Raw genomic sequence first — 17528 nt, 5'->3', positions numbered from 1 at the left:
CCAAACCAGTTGCTGAGAATGGGAATGGGTTGGCCAAAAGACAAAATAGCAAGGATGAAGAATGGTCAGAGATGGAACAGGCTAGATAGAATGGACTCTCACCAATCTTGTCCATCTGGGCCTCAGAGTAAGAGATCCAAAGTGGAGTGATCCAGACCCTTGAGGGCATGGATTCTGGGAGTTCTGATCAAAGCAGATACTTTCAAGAAGAGTGACAAATAAAGGGGAAATGGCCAAATTGTTACCATCCTTGTAATCCTAACAGAAAAGGAAATTCAACAAGCATTTATTTTTCTACTATTTTGTCTTTCTCTCTCTCTCCTTCCCTTAATTCCTTCATTTGTATTAATTAAAATCTCCATAAAACCCAGCTGACTTGGGTATTTTCATATTTGGGAATTTTTCCATGGTGACCACTTAATTTTAGATTTTTAAATCAAGACACTAAAAATTATCTTTACAGTTTGGCCGAAACCTTTACAGTTTTGGCAATTCACAGACTTGGCAAACCACATTTTCATTGTTACAAACCTCTGTCTGTCTCAGTTTCTTCATCTGTAAAATTAGGATAATAATAGCACCCTCTTCCCAGGTTTGTTATGAGAAAAAGAGAGAGATGTATAAAGCACTAAAAGAACACTATTATTAGTAAATACATTGATTGGAAAATGAAGAGATGTCCCTTGATTGAGGAGTGGCTGAACAAATTGTGGTATATGATGGGGATGGAATAGAATTATGTTAAAAGCTACGATGAACTAGATGATTTGAAAAAGAGCTAGAGAGACCTACATTAATTGATGCAGAGTGGAATAAGCAGAACCAGGAGAATAGTATACACAGTAACTAAAACATTGCGGGATGATCAAATGTTACAGACTGCTACTAATAGCAATGCAATGATCCAGGACAATTCTGAGGGACTTATGAGAAAGAATGCTTTCCACAGCTAAAGAAAGAATTGTGGGAGTAGAAATCCAGAAGAAAATATGGGGGTTTTGTTTTTAAAAGATTACTCTATTACAGAAATGAATAATATAGAAATGGGTTTTGAGTGATAATACATGCATAACCCAGTGAAATTTCTTGTCAGCTTCAAGAGGGGGAGGGAAGAGTGGAGGGAAACAACAAGAATTATGTAAGCAGGGAAAAGAATAAAAATAAATAAGTAAATACATTGGATGGATAACTTTTGCACATTGTCCTTTGTATTATAGTGGGTTAAAGTGGAATCCTTGAGGGCAGTGATCATGTTCCTCTTTTTGTCTGTCCTTGAGCTTAGCCCAGAGCCTGGCACTGATGTGCCCTTAATAAATGTTTGTTTGTTGGACTAACTGACTGGTAGCTCTAAGAGTAATAAAAAAAGAGATAGGTACAAGAGGTTTTGGGGAGGTAAAGTCAACAAGACCTGATTACTATTAGATATTGAGAGAGCACACATCAGGAAATAATCAAGAATTCTCCTTCAAAAAAATAGAATACTAGCTACTTCAAGGCACAAACTCTTTTATTTTTTTTGTCTCATTTTCTAGACTTGGCTCAGTACCTGGCACATAGCAGTTACTGAATAAATGCTTGTTGAGTAAATAAAAGAATGAGTGAATGAAGAAAAGGAAGGATAAACCAAGGGATAAATGAATGAATAAATGCAGAAATAGATAAATTAATAAATGAAAAAGCATTAATGAGGGAAAAGGGCACTAGGCACCTTTTTAAAATTATCTCATTTGATCTTCACAACCCCATGAGGTGGGCGCTGTTATTTTCTCCCATTTTGAAGTTGAGGAAACTGAGGCAAACAGAGATTAAGTGGCCTGTCAAGAGTCACCTAAATAATAAGTATCTGAGGCTGGATGTGACTTCAGGTCTTCTTGATTCCAGGATCAATGCGGAATCACAACATCATGCCTTGAAGAAATAAATGAAGGTAGAACTAAATGAATAAATGAAGGAATAAACATTTACAAATCACCTACTATGTCTTAAGCACCTTTATAAATATTATATCATTTGATCCTTACAATAACCCTATTATTATCATCCCCATTTTACAGTTGAAGAAACTGAGACAAACAGAAGCAAAGTAATTTGCCAAGGGTCACTCAGCTACTAAGTATCTGAGGTTGGATTTGAACTTCAGTCTTCTTGATTCTAGATCCACTGCACCACCAGCTGCCTCGAGTGAATGAATGAACGAACGAACGAACAAACGAACGAATGAATGAATGCACGTGGACCATTAAATGTGGCATCTTCTTGATGAACCCATATTGGCTCCTTGCAGTCATCACTCCTTTATCCCCCATACTCAGCCTCTTTTCCTTGGACTTCACTCATCCTTTCTACCAAAGATACCTCCCCTTTATATCTGGGGCCAGAGGCACCTCCCAGTCTCAAGGCAGGAGGGATGCTCAGTGCTCTTGCCCTTTCCCTTAGCCTCTAACAGGTCTTGCCTGACTGCATCTGCGCAGGTGAGCCTGGAGGTTACCTAGCAACCGTCTTCAAGCCTTAACAACCGAAAGGGGCGGGGAGAATTCCTCTAGTGGGGGAAGGGGAAGAAAAGATAGCGGAGCGCAGGCGCAGTGGGGCAGCAGCTAAGCCTCACGAGATCTGACGCGGTGCGCGCGATCTGTGGCGGGAACTGAGAGGCTGCGGCATAGTTGCTCCCGCGCTGTTTTCCGTCTGTCAATCTGCCAGTCCCGGCAGGGTCTGAGTCGCCATGGAGGCCCCGCCAATCCGGCAGCAGCAGCAGCAGCAGCAGCCTGCGGCCAAAAACAGGAATCTGCCCTGGTAGGGGGCCGCGTCCGGGACGAGGCAGGGGCAGGGATCCCAGCAGCCTGGAGGGGGGGGCCTGTCTTGGGACCACGCGGAGGTGGGAAAGGGGTCTGGGTTTAGAGCCGAGAGCAACTCCAGAAGCCTTGGAGTAGAAGTGGGGGAAACCGAGGCCCGGAAAAATAGAAGGCACGTGGAGGAGGAAGGGGTCATAGAATTAGATGGACGACCCTAGAGATCGCGAAGTGAGATAACCATTTTACAGATAACGACACTGAGGCCGAGAGCAGGAGTAACTGCAGATCATAGGTTTAGGGCTGGGACGCTCTTCATCCTTCTCCCCTCCTGGTATTCTTCTCTAGGTTTTCAAGGCAACCCACTCTCCTGGTACTACTCCTACCAACTGACTGCTTCCTCTCAGTATCTGTTGCTGTATGCTTCTGTTGGTCACACCCCCTGCCTTTTATTCTCTTCTCTAAACTGCATAACTTCAATTGGCCATCTCATTAGCCTCCTTGGATTTAGTTAGCATCTCTACCCCGATGTTTCTCAAATTGACCTTTTCTGCCCCAGCTTCTCTACTGATCCCCACTCTCACATCTCCCTTATAGTGGAGGGCAGTACCATCTTCCCAGTCCTTCAGACTCAACCCAGGAGTCATCCTGAATTCCTCATTCTCCTCCTTCCTATCTAAGCCTTTGGTCAGTTTCTTCTCTACACCAGATCCATTTCACTATCTCTGGTCAATTCTACCCCTACAGCATCTCTTGGCTATTTGACCTTTGCACTATCTCTGGTCAGTTATATCTTTTTTGGCATTTTTAGTCAGTTTCACTTCTTCAGCATCTAGTTTCCATTTCACCTCTTTGGAGACATCTCTGGTCAATTTCACCTTTGTGGCATTTTTAGTCAGTTACACTTCTTCTAGATCCCTTGTCCATTTCACCTCTTCATTCCCCCCCTCCCCCAATTGTCCATTTCACCTTTGCAACCATTTCTGGTCTATTTCACCTCTACATCTCAGCTATGCAGCCTCCTCTCCTCTGACTATTTTCTGCTCTTCCCCTGGTACAGACCTTCTTCACTCCACCCCTGGAATAGTATAATAGCCTGCTGATGGGTCTGCCCTTCCTGCCCTTCCAGGCTTCTTTCACTTCAACTCCCCTCTATCTACATATTCTGAAATCCTCACACAAGACACTCCTGTCTCTTGCCTGGGCATTTTCTTTATAAAAATGGGAGTTGAAAAGAGTGTTCCAAATCCACTTAAAAGAAAATTACACATCAAAATGCTGAGGCTCCATCTTCACCCCCAGAAAATTGGCTCAGGTGACAGAATCACCTGGTTGTAGGATCTGCTAAAGACACCGCACTCTTCCGGGGTAGAACTCCAAATTAGTCTGGCTGTTGTAGAAAGAAATTTTGTTTCTACTAAAAAGTGAGGTCAATGTCCAAACTCTTTCCTCTGAGATCCTGTAGTGAGGCATCTGCCCAAGGAGGTCAGAGACAGAAAGGCCTCATTTTTACCAAAATGTGAAGAAGAATAATGATAAAACACCATAAATAATCATTAGTAGCAGCAGTTCCTGTGGTGACAAAGAATGCCATAAATTGGGGTAGTTCTAAGACTTCTGGAGCAGAAGGTTGTGCCATAAGAAGTGATGAATAAAAGAACTGGCAGAAGCTCCAGGAGATGTGTGTGTACTTGTGCTGAGTGAAGAAAACACCTTCCCCTCCCTGCCCCGGCTCCTGCTCCCTGGACTATGAGGGGGTCCCTCTCCTGCCCCCCGATGGGGTCTGGGCACTCCGGCTCCCACCCACCCTGGTCCCTCTGTCATTTCCCTCCTTACCTCTGCCTTCAGAGGCCCAGCAGGGCCCAGCCCAGGTGCCTCCTCCTCCAGGAAGCCCTTCATGGTTAAGTCTGGTCTCCCCCCTTCGTGTCAGGCTTTCAGACCCTGAGCCAGAACTGTGGGAGTTTGTGCCCGAGTGTCCCAGCGCAGTGCCTTGTGCCAAGGAGCTTCCTGCAGACTGGCTCTGCTGGAGGAATGCTTGTGTGCACAGAGGCAGGGCCGGAGCCTCCCCATGGTGTGAGGGGGAGATGGAGCTGGGAGGTGAAGGCCTCTGGGGGTGGGGGGACAGGAGTCAGCACAGAACCCCCAGGAGAGCTCCATGTGCCTCCAGAGCTCAGTGGGGCCAGCGTGGGCCTTCCTGGCAGCCTGACGCCGAGCCTCTGATTGCAGGGTGGAGAAGTACCGGCCACAGACGCTGGATGAGCTCATATCGCACCAGGACATTCTCAGCACCAGTGAGTGTCCCCCGGATTAGGGGGGCCCCAGGCGGGCCCCTGAGACCCGTCTCCCTTCCACTGGTCTCTGCCTGTATTTATTTAAACCCAGACCTCGTGTCTGGGAATCCCCACTAAGGATTCTTCCCAAGCAGAAGGGCAAGGCCTGGGCCGTGGGGGGTTAGGGACTTGTCAGGTTACCCAGCCAGGATGTCTGGGGCCACATTGGAGCCCAGGACCTCCCATGTCCAGGCCCAGCTCTCCATCCACCCTTGAGCCGTCCCTCTAGCAGTATTTTTAATGCTTTCTCATCTCTATAGTCTTACTGTTTTCAGTTTAAAGGGGGGGGGGGGGGAGAGCCACAGGCATGACAGGACCCCCCCCCCCCAACCTCTCCTTCCTCCTCCTCCTCACTTCAGTCCAGAAGTTCATCAGTGAAGACCGGCTGCCCCACCTGCTCCTCTACGGCCCCCCCGGAACAGGCAAGACGTCCACCATCCTGGCCTGCGCCCGGCAGCTCTACAAGGACAAGGAGTTTAACTCGATGGTCCTGGAGGTGAGTCGGTGTTGGGGCCTCTGTCCTTCCTCCAGGCGGCGGGAGCCTCCTAAGTGTCCAGGTCAGGATTGGAACCCGGATCCTTGGCTCTATAGAGCTGCGTGACTTCTAGCATCCTCTCCCACCCCATTAGGCAAGAGAATTAACCGAGAGATTCTTCAAGTCTTCGATGACACAAGACTTGTTTTAGGTTGCTTTGAAAAGTAAGTTGTGGAGGGCAGCACAGAGGCTCCACAAATGAAGAGCCAGGCCCAGAGTCAGGAGGTCCTGGGTTCAAATATGACCTCAGACACTTCCTCGCTAGGTGACCCTGGGCAAGTCACTTAACCTCCCTTTCCCAGCCCTGACTGCTCTGCTGCCTTGGCACTAACACACAGTCCTGATTCTAAGGCAGAAGGTGAGGGGCTTGTTGGTTGTTGTATGGTTAAGAAAGGGGAGGGAGTGCCGTTCTGGCAGCCCTGTGCCTTCTGCAGCATGTCTCCGTTTCCCCCTCACAGTGGCCTCCCCTGGGTGCGAGGGAGGCCTAGTGAAGAGGACGCTCTCTCCAGCTCCTCCCTGCCTGCCTCAGGCCTCGGCCCCACTTTGTCGTCCTTCTCCCTGAGGCCCCTTATGGCTCCCCAAAACTTGGCCATTGAACATGCTTTTACCAGGATGGCTTGCTTCTGGGAGTTATTCTATTTTATTACCTTTTTTCAGTCATGGTGAAGTGACTGGTCCAGGGTCACCCAGCTAGGAAGTGTCTGAGAGGCTGGTTAAACTCTGCAGGCCTGGGCTCTGTCCACTGCCCCCCGGTTATGATGTTGCATTATGTTATTATTTGTTTGGCTATTAAGAAATTGTGTCCGTATTATTTTTTGAAAAATGAGCATTTATTGGGTTTTCATACCATAAAAATTCTTGAGAGAAAATCTGTCGTGTCATGGCATCGCCTGCATGCTGTCCTGCCCGGCTGAGCAGGCGACTGCACGTCCCTTTGAATTCTCTGAGTGCACTTTCTTCTAAGACCATCCGATTGGTTTTCAGAGGTCCTGCCCCCAAGCTGGCAAAGCATTCCAAAGCCAAAGAGCCTGTCCTGTCAGAGTGACCCGGGAAGGGCCTTCCCAAGCCCAATGTGTGCACAGTCGGTCCAGGCTGCGGCCACGGGGGACGCTGACCTTTGCTTCTCCCCTCAGCTGAACGCGTCGGATGACCGTGGAATCGACATCGTGCGAGGCCCCATCCTGAGCTTCGCCAGCACGAGGACAATCTTTAAGTAAGTGCCAGACAGCATCTCCTTCCCGCCTCGGACCCTTCCGTGTCCTTTACCCACTGGGGAAGCCCCCCAGAGGCACAATATCAGCGAGGCCAGGTGGTGGGTGATAGACCTGGTGACCCCGAGAACAGCGGCCAAACTGAATTCCCTCGAGGCCCATCCTCACCCAATCTGGGAGCAATGCTCAGCCTGCTTTTCTTGCTGCCAGAGGGAGGTGCCTCTGGCAAGTTCGACCATCCAGGGCAGTGATGGTGAACCTGCTAGAGATCATATGCTATGACCCACCCCTCGTGCCCCAGATGGGGGAGGGGGAGGGGAAGAGCCCCACCCAAATCCCTCTGCCTTTCTAGTAACTAACTGCCTGGGATGGCACGTGCCCACAGAGAGGGCTACTGGCCTTGGTTCGTGTGCCATAGGTTTGCCATCACAGGTTGAAGGTTGCTTTTGTTTTGTTTTAATTAAAGGCAGGAAAAACTGACTAGCCTAGGATTGTAGGTTCCCATAGTCTAAGCTGGGTCTTTTTGAGCCCTTTGAAGGCTTCCCAGACCCATTGAGAGGCCTGTTAGGTAGCCTCACTGTAAGTGATGTGGAGGATGAGTGGGAAGGCATTAAAGATTGAATAAAGGACCAAAGTCTGTACAGCTTGTGAAAGGCTGACGGGAAGTTTTATAAATGTTATATGTAATATACATGTTTACTATATATTTATTTATAAGTATATATGAACATAGTGTACATCTTATTTTATACGTGAATATATCATCGTTTATTATATATAATATTTTACTTATATATTCTATTTATATTATAGATATAACTTTAACCCTTCCCTTCCATCAGTACCATGTATTGGTTCCAAGGCAGAAGAGTGATAAGGACCCAGCAATGGCTGAGGCTAGATTAGCACCCAGGACCTCCCGTCTCTAGGCCTGACTAGCCGTGAGCTGCCCCTGACAGGAAGTCCTAAAACGAAAAGAGGTCGTGGACACAACAGGGAACCCAGAAGCGGCGGGGAGAGGCGCCCTCGTTCTTGCTCGCCTGGGGCTGGCGGCCGTCGTTCTCTGCTGCCAAAGGCCGAGGGCTCCGGGAGCCCCTTGAAACGTCTTCCCGCTGTCTGGGGGCTCCCGTGGCTACAGGCTGGGGGCGGCTGAAAGCCTTCTCTCGTCCCCAGGAAGGGCTTCAAACTCGTGATCCTGGACGAGGCGGACGCCATGACGCAGGATGCGCAGAACGCCCTGAGGAGAGGTGAGGGCCGCTCCCGCTCCCGCTCCCGCTTCCCTTCTCAGCGTCCCTGCGTCCTGCCTGGGGCCGGCACGTTCCCTCCCGGAGGGCCACAGCAGGATGCCTGGGACTGGCCCGAGAATGGAGTCCCTGTGGGGGAGGGGTGGCGTCCCTGGATGGGATTCGGCCTCTTCGGCCCAGTCTGTAGACACTCCAGGCAGCCTTTTGTGGGTGCCAACGCCCGCGCTATGGGATGGGCTTTCCACGGTATGATTTCTGGGGTGCAAAATGTTTGCTGAGAATAATCCAAACTGAGAAGGGGGGGGCAGGTGGCCCTGTGGTTGGAGAGCCAGGCCTAGAGGGGGAGGTCCTGGGTTCTAATGTGGCCTCGGACACTTCCTAGCGGCGTGACCCTGGTCGAGTCACGTCCCCCCCATTGCCTCGCCCTCGCTGCTCTTCCGCCCTGGAAATGACACTGATTGTAAGGCCGAAGGTGAGGCTTTAAAAAGGAAAGAAAACCAGCAGGGCGTGTCCTCCCCGGGTGACCCAGACGCCCCAGCTGGCCCCAGGAGGCTGGCGGCGGCGTCCTGGGACACCCGATCTCTGCAGAGTTCGCAGGCATGGGAGGGGGGGGGGGGTTCACTCCGGCCTCCACAGAGGCTGATCCCTGCTTGGCCTGGTGGCACGCGGTGGCAGCCCAGGGTTGGGGCCTGGGACTCTAGGCAGCCTCCAGAGGCCTCCCCGGCTCCAACAGCCATTCTCGGCTCAAGGAGAGGCTCCCTTGGGGGAGTTCATCGAGCTTCATGCTGGAGAGACGGGAGCGAGGCCGCTGGCGAGGCCATATCCGACCTCCCGGGCCCTGGGGGTGGAGGGCCCGCAGCCGGTCCCCGTCCCCGGGGGCTCGGGACTGAACGAGGCCGGGTCGCGGCGGTGAGGCGGCCTCGGCCTCCTTTAGAGGCCGGCCTCGGCCTGGCTCGTGTGGGAGCCGCGGGGCGGCCCTGGAGCTCTGGGCGTGTCTTGCAGTGATCGAGAAGTTCACGGAGAACACGCGCTTCTGCCTCATCTGCAACTACCTGTCCAAGATCATCCCCGCCCTGCAGTCGCGCTGCACGCGCTTCCGCTTCGGCCCGCTCACGCCCGAGCTCATGGTGCCGCGGCTGGAGCACGTCATCGCCGAGGAGAAGTGAGTGCTGCGGGCCGGGCCCCCCCCCCCCCCCCCCCCCCCGCCTCGGCCGGGCTCCCCCAGGGCGCTCAGCCCGTCCTTCCCTTCCCTGCAGAGTGGACGTCAGTGAGGACGGCATGAAGGCTCTGGTGACCCTGTCCAGCGGCGACATGCGCCGGGCCCTGAACATCCTGCAGGTGCGGCCTGAAGGGGGGCTGTCGGGGAGCCTGGGGGGTCTCTGTGCCGGTCCCCCTCCCGCTCCCACATGCCCCCTGGGTCCCCGTCAGAGCTTCCCGCTGAAACCACGAGGAGCCCAGCGCCCCCCCTCAGAGGGCACCCCGGAGCCCTGTTCCTGGCATTCAAGGCCTCCAGGGGGTCAGCGCTGCTTGGGGGCGCCATCGCGGCCCCCGCAGCTGGCGCCCAAACGCGTCTCTCCTCCCGCAGAGCACCAACATGGCTTTCGGGAAGGTGACGGAGGAGACGGCGTACACGTGCACGGGGCACCCCCTCAAGGCCGACATCGCCAACATCCTCGACTGGATGCTCAACCAGGACTTCACCAGCGCCTACAGGAGTATCCTTTGGGGCATCCGCGCCGGGGAGGCCTGGGGGAGTCGGGCGGACACACGGGTCCTTCCGTAGCCTCGCATGGGCTCCGCTCGGGCCATTCCCCTGAGGGGGCCTTCCCGAGCCGGCGGGAGGAGGCAGGCCTCCAGCGCCTCAGAGGCTCTGCCCCGCCGTTTATTAGAAGTGATGGCGTTCTGGGAGCGGGTGAAGGACACAGAAACGGGGGGGCGGCGAGGCCTGGACAGGGAGGCCACTTCCGAGCTGGGCAACCCTGGCCGAGTCGCGTCACCCCACAGCCCGGCCCGACACCCTTGTTTCTGGGGACCAGCGTGGGGTGTCGTGTCCTTGGGTGGGGCCTCAGCCGGCCACCAGGGCAGACGGGGAGCTTCGACTCGGCACCTCCGGCCGCCTGACCAGGTGAAACCCCACGAAAGGTGGAGCGTCATGCGGGGGGCCATCGGCCCGGTTTTACTGCCCGTCTCGCCCCGTTTGCCTTGACCGAGGCGCCTTTGCAGACATCACGGAGCTGAAGACCCTCAAGGGCCTGGCGCTGCACGACATCCTGACCGAGATCCACCTGTTCGTGCACCGAGGTAGCGTGGGGGCCCGCCGGGGGACGGGGCTCCGGGGAGAGGCTGCTGACCCAGCGGGGGACGCCGGGCTCCAAACACCCTCCCATTAGCGTCTCCCCCGGGCCGCTCCGGGGGCTCCTGCAGGCTTTGGGCCGGCGTTTCCCCCGTTTGGTCTGAGCACTGAAGCTCCAGACCGGTGAGCCGCCGACGGACCGAGTCCCGGCCGAATGCTGCCCCCTTGCGCCAGCCCAGATTTCCCTCCAAAGGAAGCTTCTCAGCTTGCCTCGTGCGTCCGCCTCCTTCCTAATGATGGCCCGGCCCGTCCCTTTCGTCGTCGACGTGCTTTTCAAAGTACGATCGCCACTGTGCACGCTATTGTCCCACGTGGCTAGTCTTTTGGGGGAGCTCAGGGGAGTCAGGCCTGCACAGGGGAGGTCCTGGATTCAAATGCGACTTCAGGCCTGGAGGTGTGACCTGGGCAAGGGACTTAAGCCCACTGCCCGGCCCTTCCCGCTCCTCTGCCTTGGATTCTGTACTTGGTGTCGATTCTAGGACAGAAGGCGAGTTAAAAGAGAAGTCTTAGTCAAACCGTGAGCTTTCTGGTGGGTTTTGTTCCGGGGTGTTGTGGTGCTGGCATTACATTGGCTCTAAGATGGAGAGCTCTTTGGGTGGCTCCCTGGGAATTGACGCGGTCCTCTCGTGTGTGGGACGCCAGAACAGCCACCACCCGCGTTCGTCGGAGATCCTGACCCGCAGGGGAGCCTTCGATGCTTCTAAGGGGCGGCGCGTGTCCTTCCCCTGCAGTGCGCCCTTTTTTTCAACCTTGAACAGCTACAGAAATGCACAGACGGTGCTTTCTGAGCCTCAGCCTTTTTCCCATCTGGCAATGGCTTTCTGATTGGATTTGAAACCAATAAATTCTGACTTAGAGAGGAGAGTCCAATACAGGAGTCAGAGTTTAGCCTGTGAAACGTCTGGCCTCCTACTAGTTCGCCCACTCCCGGTTTATGGCATCCCCGGGCCCATGCCTTCGGGTGTGCCACCACCAAAGGGCCCAGAACTGGAGAGGGCCACCCAGCGACACTGAGCCCCAAACCCCCACTGACCATCGATGCTCTATCATAGTTGTGTAAAACATCTCCCAGTTGTCATTGGGTTCAGGCCCAGCATTGTGTTCAACAAACTAGCTCTCCAAAATGAGAATAAAGGTCTCTGCCTAGAAGAGTAGTTTGAGCATTTCATATTAAGATGCTCTGCCAGTTTTTTGTGATCTTTTGGATCACTAAAGATTTAGAGGTGAAATCAAGTCTCTTTGCTAGAGTATACAGCAAGAGCATTTATATTGTAATTCTGTATTATTTAGCCAACCACAAGTGTAAGGTGTCTGTATATTTGTTTTAAAACAAAACTTACATTTTTCAATTAAGAAATTAATTTGGGGACATTTGGGTAGCCCAGTGGATAGAGCCAGGCCTAGAGATGGGAGGTCCCGAGTTCAAATTTGGTCTCAGATCCTTCCTAGCTGGATGACCCTGGGCAAGTCACTTCACCCCCAATGCCCAGTCCTTACCACTCTTCTGCCTTGTGTAAGAAGGGAAAGGGGTTAATTTATTAAAAAAAAAAAAGGTTGGCCTGGATTATATTTAAAATAGGGTCGCCAGGAATTTAATTTATTCCAAAGAGATTTATTTACAAAATATAGAAAGAGTGAAGTTAGAAAATCAGAGAGAGGCTAGGGTAAGATGTCTAGCCTAAGAACTAAGTAATTTACTCCTGGGCCCTGGCTCAAAACTGGGCAGGGAAAGTTAGCTTCAGCCGGCCTCAACAAAGCTTAGGACCTGGGGAAGTCTCTCTCAATAGGTAGGTCTCTCTTGAGGCTAGTTTTGTTTTTTTTTTCCAGAAAATCCAGGAAAGGAGTCAGCTTTTCTCACTAACCACGTGTCAGTCCAAAGGAAGAGATTTAAGAACAGCCTCACCAGGAACAGGGTATCAGGTCCAGTCAGCAGAATTTTCTCCAATCTCAACTTGAACTCAGAACTCCAAGTCAAAACTCACTCAGGAAGTTGTAACTCCCTTTTAAAGACATTTTCTCTTGCATCACTTCCTGTGCCTTCCCCTAATTTTACATCTACCAATCACAGTTGAAGCTTTGCTTTAGGACTGCTCAGGGGCAGGCAGTTTTATTCTCATTCATCACCCACTATTACACACATGGGTCACAGACCTCCCCCACTCAAGTATGAATGGGGGGCTTACACCTTTGGCGATTAAATCAAAAAGAGCAGATCATACTTTTGGTGACTAAATCTAAAAATAGGCCGGGGATACAATTTAATCTTCACAATCAGGGGACAGTTAAATCTAATCTTCACACTTGGAACCAATACGCAGTATTGATTCTAGGACAGAAGGTAAGGGGTTAAAAAAAAGAAAGAAATTTCACTTTATAGAATATCCTCTGGGAAATGCAGTACCCAAGAAAGAGTGGGAAGTAGCTCACCCTTGTCTGTTGTTCTTCCTTTCTCTTTCCAGTTGACTTTCCACCTCCAGTTCGAATACATTTGCTGATCAAAATGGCAGACATTGAGTAAGTATCCACGTCACCTGCTAAAGTTGTAAGTTCCCTTTGAATTTTTTGCATTGCCACAGCCTTCCTTTTTTTTTAAATTAGGATTCCTTTGCATTGGTTTGGTTTTTTTTGCTCCAAACTGACAGCCACTGTTTCCATGTTGCTCTTGACTGTCTGAACCTTTTCTCAGGTATTCTGTCTGTGGCTAAGTGGGAAACAGATGTAGGGGTGCAGGGGCTCATTTAAAGATCCTGTCAGTGGTATGAATGGCAGGTAGAAAGAAGTTATGTGTTTACAGCTCACGTCTCCTTAGTAGACACTTCAGAGGGATTGGCCCACGTTCTTCCTGAAATTGTTTGATGTTTTTGAAGCCTACTTAAAGCTGTGCTGGACCTCAGAAATGGGGTATGGGAAGAGCTAAGTGGCTCCATGAATAAAGCACCAGGCTTAGAGTCAGGAAGACCCAGATTCAAATCTGAAAGGTACTTCCTAACTGTGTAATTTGCCTCATCCTTGCCTTTCTTTTTTTTTTTAAACCCTTACCTTCCATCTTGGAGTCAATACTGTGTATTGGCTCCAAGGCAGAAGAGTGGTAAGGGCTAGGCAATGGAGGTCAAGTGACTTGCCCAGGGTCACACAGCTAGGAAGTGGCTGAGGCCAGATTTGAACCTAGGACTTCCCATCTCCAGGCCTGGCTCTCAATCCACTGAGCCACCCAGCTGCCCCCATCCTTGCCTTTCTATCTTAAGGTCCTTATAATCTTAAGACAGAAAATAAGGCTTTTAAAAAAGAAAGGGGGCAGCTGGGTGGCTCAGTGGATTGAGAGCCAGGCCTGGAGATGGGAAGTTGTAAAAATTAATTTAGTATCTAGTAATAAAAATATTATATTTTGAGGTTTAATTAGGATTATTAGAATCAAGGATACAAAATAATAAACCACGTGCCCAGGGCTGATTAGCCCATTCAGAGCTTGCTTACTACATCATTGCAATGGCCAAGAAGAGTGAGAGGGAGGCATTACTGCCAGTTAAATACCAATTGTGATCTCGCCGAGGTGGAGACTAGGGTGAGATTATAGGGAATTCTAGGAAATACCAAGGACTTCTGGGGATTGAAGTCTAGGGTTCAAAGCTCCATTTTTACAAAGTCCTGGATTCAAATTTGACCTCAGACACTGTGACCCTGGGCAAGTCACTTAACCCCAATGCCTAATGCTTACCTCTCACTCTTCTTTCTGCCTTCAAACCAATACACAGTATTGATACCAAGACAGAAGGTGAAGGGCAAGGTAAGATAAATTACTCAGGGAATTTGGACTTAAAAGCTATTTATTAAACAACAGCTCACCCAACAGTATTCCCAAGGTGGACAAATTAAATGGAAGCACCATTTAGCCACCAGGACCAGCAAATATAATTAGCCTTTAAGGAAGGCAGGAAGTCCTTACAAGGGGCCGTTTGGGACCAGCATTCAGCATCACTAAAATGCTAAATCGCCGTCTCCTCGCGTCAGTGTCCCCGTATGAAATTGCTGGTTCCGTACCAAATGCATGATAACCAAAATGCCTTTGCAGCATGAGGTGATGGAGGCCACAATTTTGCTCCGAAACTCGACTGCTTCTCTTTTCATAGGAATGCCTTGAGTCGAGTTCAGACCGTTTTCCCTTAAAACCAGTGTTAAATTGGTTCAAGTTTTGTTTCGCTTCCCTTGGTGGCTCATGATGCAAACACAGACCCTGAATTGCCTGGTGGGGAAGGGGGGTATCCCAGGCCACTTGTATCCAGAAGAACGTTTCCTCTGCTGTGAGGATCTCTAATGCGCTCGTGTCCTTTTGGTTTGCTGTAGACACAGGCTTGCTGTTGGCACGAGTGAGAAGATTCAGCTGAGTTCCCTCATTGCTGCCTTCCAAGTCACCAGAGATTTAATTGTAGCAGAAGCCTGAGCAAGAGCACTTGTAAGCCCCCAGCTGGGATTAGAAAGCAAAGGACTCTTACTTCTCTTTGGGCTCTTGGGGTGAAGCAGGGTCCCCAGGGTGGGAAAGGACAAGAAGTGCTGGAAATGTCAACTTTCCCACTGGGTAGTAAGGAACTCGGAGGACATTCAGAGCACTGTTTGGAGTGGGAATATAAAAACTGGGTTTTGTGAGCTCTGACTGTCCTGTGTTGTTTAGTGAAGGCCTTTTTGCCCTCCTACTGCCCTGATAAGGAAATCCCCTCGTGTGCCCCATCTGGAACTGTCCTAGAGAATGTTTCTGCCTCAAGTGTAATCTGTGATACCTTTTTCTACTTATTGGATTTATAGCTGAAAATAAATTTTGTGCCTTTAGAAGATGAACCTTTTAAAAATTTACAACCAAAAAAACAGGCCACATCATCCTCTTTTAAAAAAGTTGACTTTTATTTCTCATCCTTGAATTGTAAAAGTCACAAGCAGCTTCCTAATTGTAGTGTAGACAGGGAGGAAAAGAATTTAAAATACAACTGGTCTTTAAATTATTCCCCCTGGTACCAGAGGCTGTATGAAGATCACCTGTGAACCCAGGACAACTGAAATATTAGTCATTTAAATTTTAGACTCTTACGTGCTCAAACTGCTGCTTCAATTATCATCTTGATCCTTTTTGTATTTCATAATTGCAATAAGAAATTAGTAAATTAGGTGGCTCACTTGTGGAAAAAAAGCTCCTATGCATTGTCCTGCTCTCCTTAAGTCAATGGTGGATATCAACTTCAATCAGGGCTTCTTTCCTCCAAACCAGACATTAATAGTCCGTCATCCCTCTGAGAAAAGTGCTCTAGAGTCTAAGGCAGTTGTACACCAGCATTCTGCCAAAATAAAGAAGATGGGTAAAACAGTGGATCTATGGGAAAGAACCGATTTGTGTCATCTCCTTAAAATGGAATGTAAATATTCCATTTTCCAAGGTCTGGGAGCTCCTTGAGGACAGGCTGGGCTGTCCTTTGCCCCTCTGTATTCCCAGTGCTCAGCACAGTGCCTGACTGACTTCAAAGCTAGAGAGGCAGGGTTGGAAATTGAGTTAAGCAGCAAGGACTGATCTTGTGCATACGAGCATAAAAATACCAGTGGAAACAATGAAAAACCAGTTGCCTCTGTACAGCTCTGAAGTTCCATGTGCAGCTGCTCTGGTTACAAACGTTATGGTTTTCGTCTACCACTGAGAAAAACATAATTGTACCTTAAACAAGTTCTGCTCAGAAAGCACAAATAAATATGTTGTTAGTTAATGGCAAACCACTGACAAATCAGTAGCCACAACAGTCATGCAATTAGAAATGCACCCTTCCTGTAATCTTGCAGTTTCCTCCTCCACATGCACACCATGATTTTTAAAGCCAAATCGAATGTCTTCATCAGTTCACACCACACCCTGCAATTTAAATAGCCTGTCCATTTCGCTAAGCTCCAATGTTCACTCACACTCAAGGATGCCCCCCCCCACTCCCCATTAAAGCTCTGTCTTGTTTGTCAAAGTCAAAAGCAGAGGAAAAGCCATGACAAACCCGACGTTATAAATTAATAGTATTTGCACTTTGCTGAACGAAGGCATGGTCCCTGATACTCTGACCCAAGAGCTAGAGAACAAGTGGAACATTTAGCTACCACTGCTTTTGAGGACTAAACTGAGACAAGTATTGGGCAGAAGTCAGCTTTCCCTGTGGGGGATCTGATGCTTCCTTCCTTTACCACTAAAGAGAGCTCAAGGCCCAATCACTTTTATAAGCAAAACAACATTATTAACTGCACTTTGAATCAAGACACCAAGAGAATTGCAACTGTGCTGCTAATAAGTGGACGATTTCAACGACAGTTCTGTAGCCGTGGAATGGAGCCTCCTCCTCTAAGTACTGAATTTGTAACATTATAGATAAAAAGGTCAGTGACCAGTCCACCAGGGGATTTTCCCCCCTGCTACAGTCTATTAACTGCCCATTTACAATCCAAAACAATTTTATTTCAAAGAGGAATCATAGTTTAAAAGCCTGTCTTGTTTCCATTCAGTTATTTCAGCTCCACCTTTGCCAGAAAGGTTAATCCTGTTAGAAGAAGATTCCATGTTCTCTTATTGTCTTTTTAGCAAAACCACGCAGCATGGCTCAGAAGGTCCTATACGTGAGGAACTCTTTCATTTTCTTGGGTATTGGCAGTGCTAAGACTTGGTAAGTCGTGAGGAAACTCCGGAGGGCTTTACGGCATAAGTGCTTCAGTGATGATAGGACCCTGGGTGCCGTCCAGAACTGGACGTGGCCATCTCTGGTCCTGAAAAGAAGCAAACCAAGGCCCTAAGACGTGTGTATGCCTCCAAGCAGGAACAATAGCTGCTGCATAGGGAAAAAAAGGCACTCAAACCCCTACTTTTTAATATAGCTGGAAAACAGCACGATGCCCATATGTAAAAAGTCTACACTCTGATCTCTTGGATGGAGTGATTCTTGGTAATGACCATCCACCTAGAAATAGAATCTGTCCCCAAAACCTGGGTTACTTATTCATTCAGCAGTAACAGGGAAGAGGACCACCAACTGAAACAACAAAATTACTTTTGGCTAGTCTC

The 17528-nt window shown here is 49.7% G+C and overlaps 2 protein-coding genes across 4 annotated transcripts in view; one reads left to right on the top strand and one right to left on the bottom strand.

Annotated features, from left to right (window-relative positions):
- Positions 1–2571: 2571 nt before the first annotated feature.
- RFC5 (replication factor C subunit 5) lies at positions 2572–15283 on the top strand. 3 transcript variants are annotated; one of them, XM_001375066.4, is made up of 11 exons: positions 2572–2790; positions 5013–5077; positions 5476–5612; positions 6785–6864; positions 8036–8109; positions 9109–9268; positions 9363–9444; positions 9692–9821; positions 10330–10407; positions 12919–12973; positions 14801–15283. In XM_001375066.4, exons 1-11 carry the CDS (start codon positions 2720–2722, stop codon positions 14895–14897), a joined length of 1029 nt encoding a protein of 342 aa, XP_001375103.1. In that variant the 5' UTR covers positions 2572–2719; the 3' UTR covers positions 14898–15283. The 3 variants fall into 3 exon arrangements, with proteins under 3 accessions (XP_001375103.1, XP_056677641.1, XP_016287975.1); XM_016432489.2 differs by having other exon boundaries at positions 2612–2790; positions 10330–10410; XM_056821663.1 differs by lacking the exons at positions 12919–12973; positions 14801–15283 and adding an exon at positions 12287–12894 and having other exon boundaries at positions 2608–2790.
- Positions 15284–15330: 47 nt separating this feature from the next.
- The window catches only part of WSB2 (WD repeat and SOCS box containing 2), a 35947-nt gene continuing 33749 nt past the window's right edge, over positions 15331–17528 (bottom strand). Inside the window, exon 9 of the mRNA XM_001375087.5 lies at positions 15331–17233. Within this exon, the coding sequence (XP_001375124.3) occupies positions 17071–17233 (163 nt within the window). The 3' untranslated portion in view covers positions 15331–17070. The remainder of the gene's footprint in view (positions 17234–17528) is intronic.

This window comes from Monodelphis domestica, chromosome 3, assembly GCF_027887165.1.
Source record: "Monodelphis domestica isolate mMonDom1 chromosome 3, mMonDom1.pri, whole genome shotgun sequence".
Classification (NCBI taxonomy): Eukaryota; Metazoa; Chordata; class Mammalia; order Didelphimorphia; family Didelphidae; genus Monodelphis; species Monodelphis domestica.
Note: the sequence above shows the minus strand (reverse complement) of the source record. Positions and strands in the feature narration are given on the sequence as shown.

Bases quoted from the DNA above. Each gene is read 5' to 3' on its own strand.
- RFC5 (XM_056821663.1), top strand. From the start codon at position 2,720: ATGGAGGCCCCGCCAATCCGGCAGCAGCAGCAGCAGCAGCAGCCTGCG. The intron at 5,613-6,784 runs GTGAGTCGGTGT...TTCTCCCCTCAG, and splicing joins TTAACTCGATGGTCCTGGAG to CTGAACGCGTCGGATGACCG. The intron at 6,865-8,035 runs GTAAGTGCCAGA...TCTCGTCCCCAG, and splicing joins AGCACGAGGACAATCTTTAA to GAAGGGCTTCAAACTCGTGA.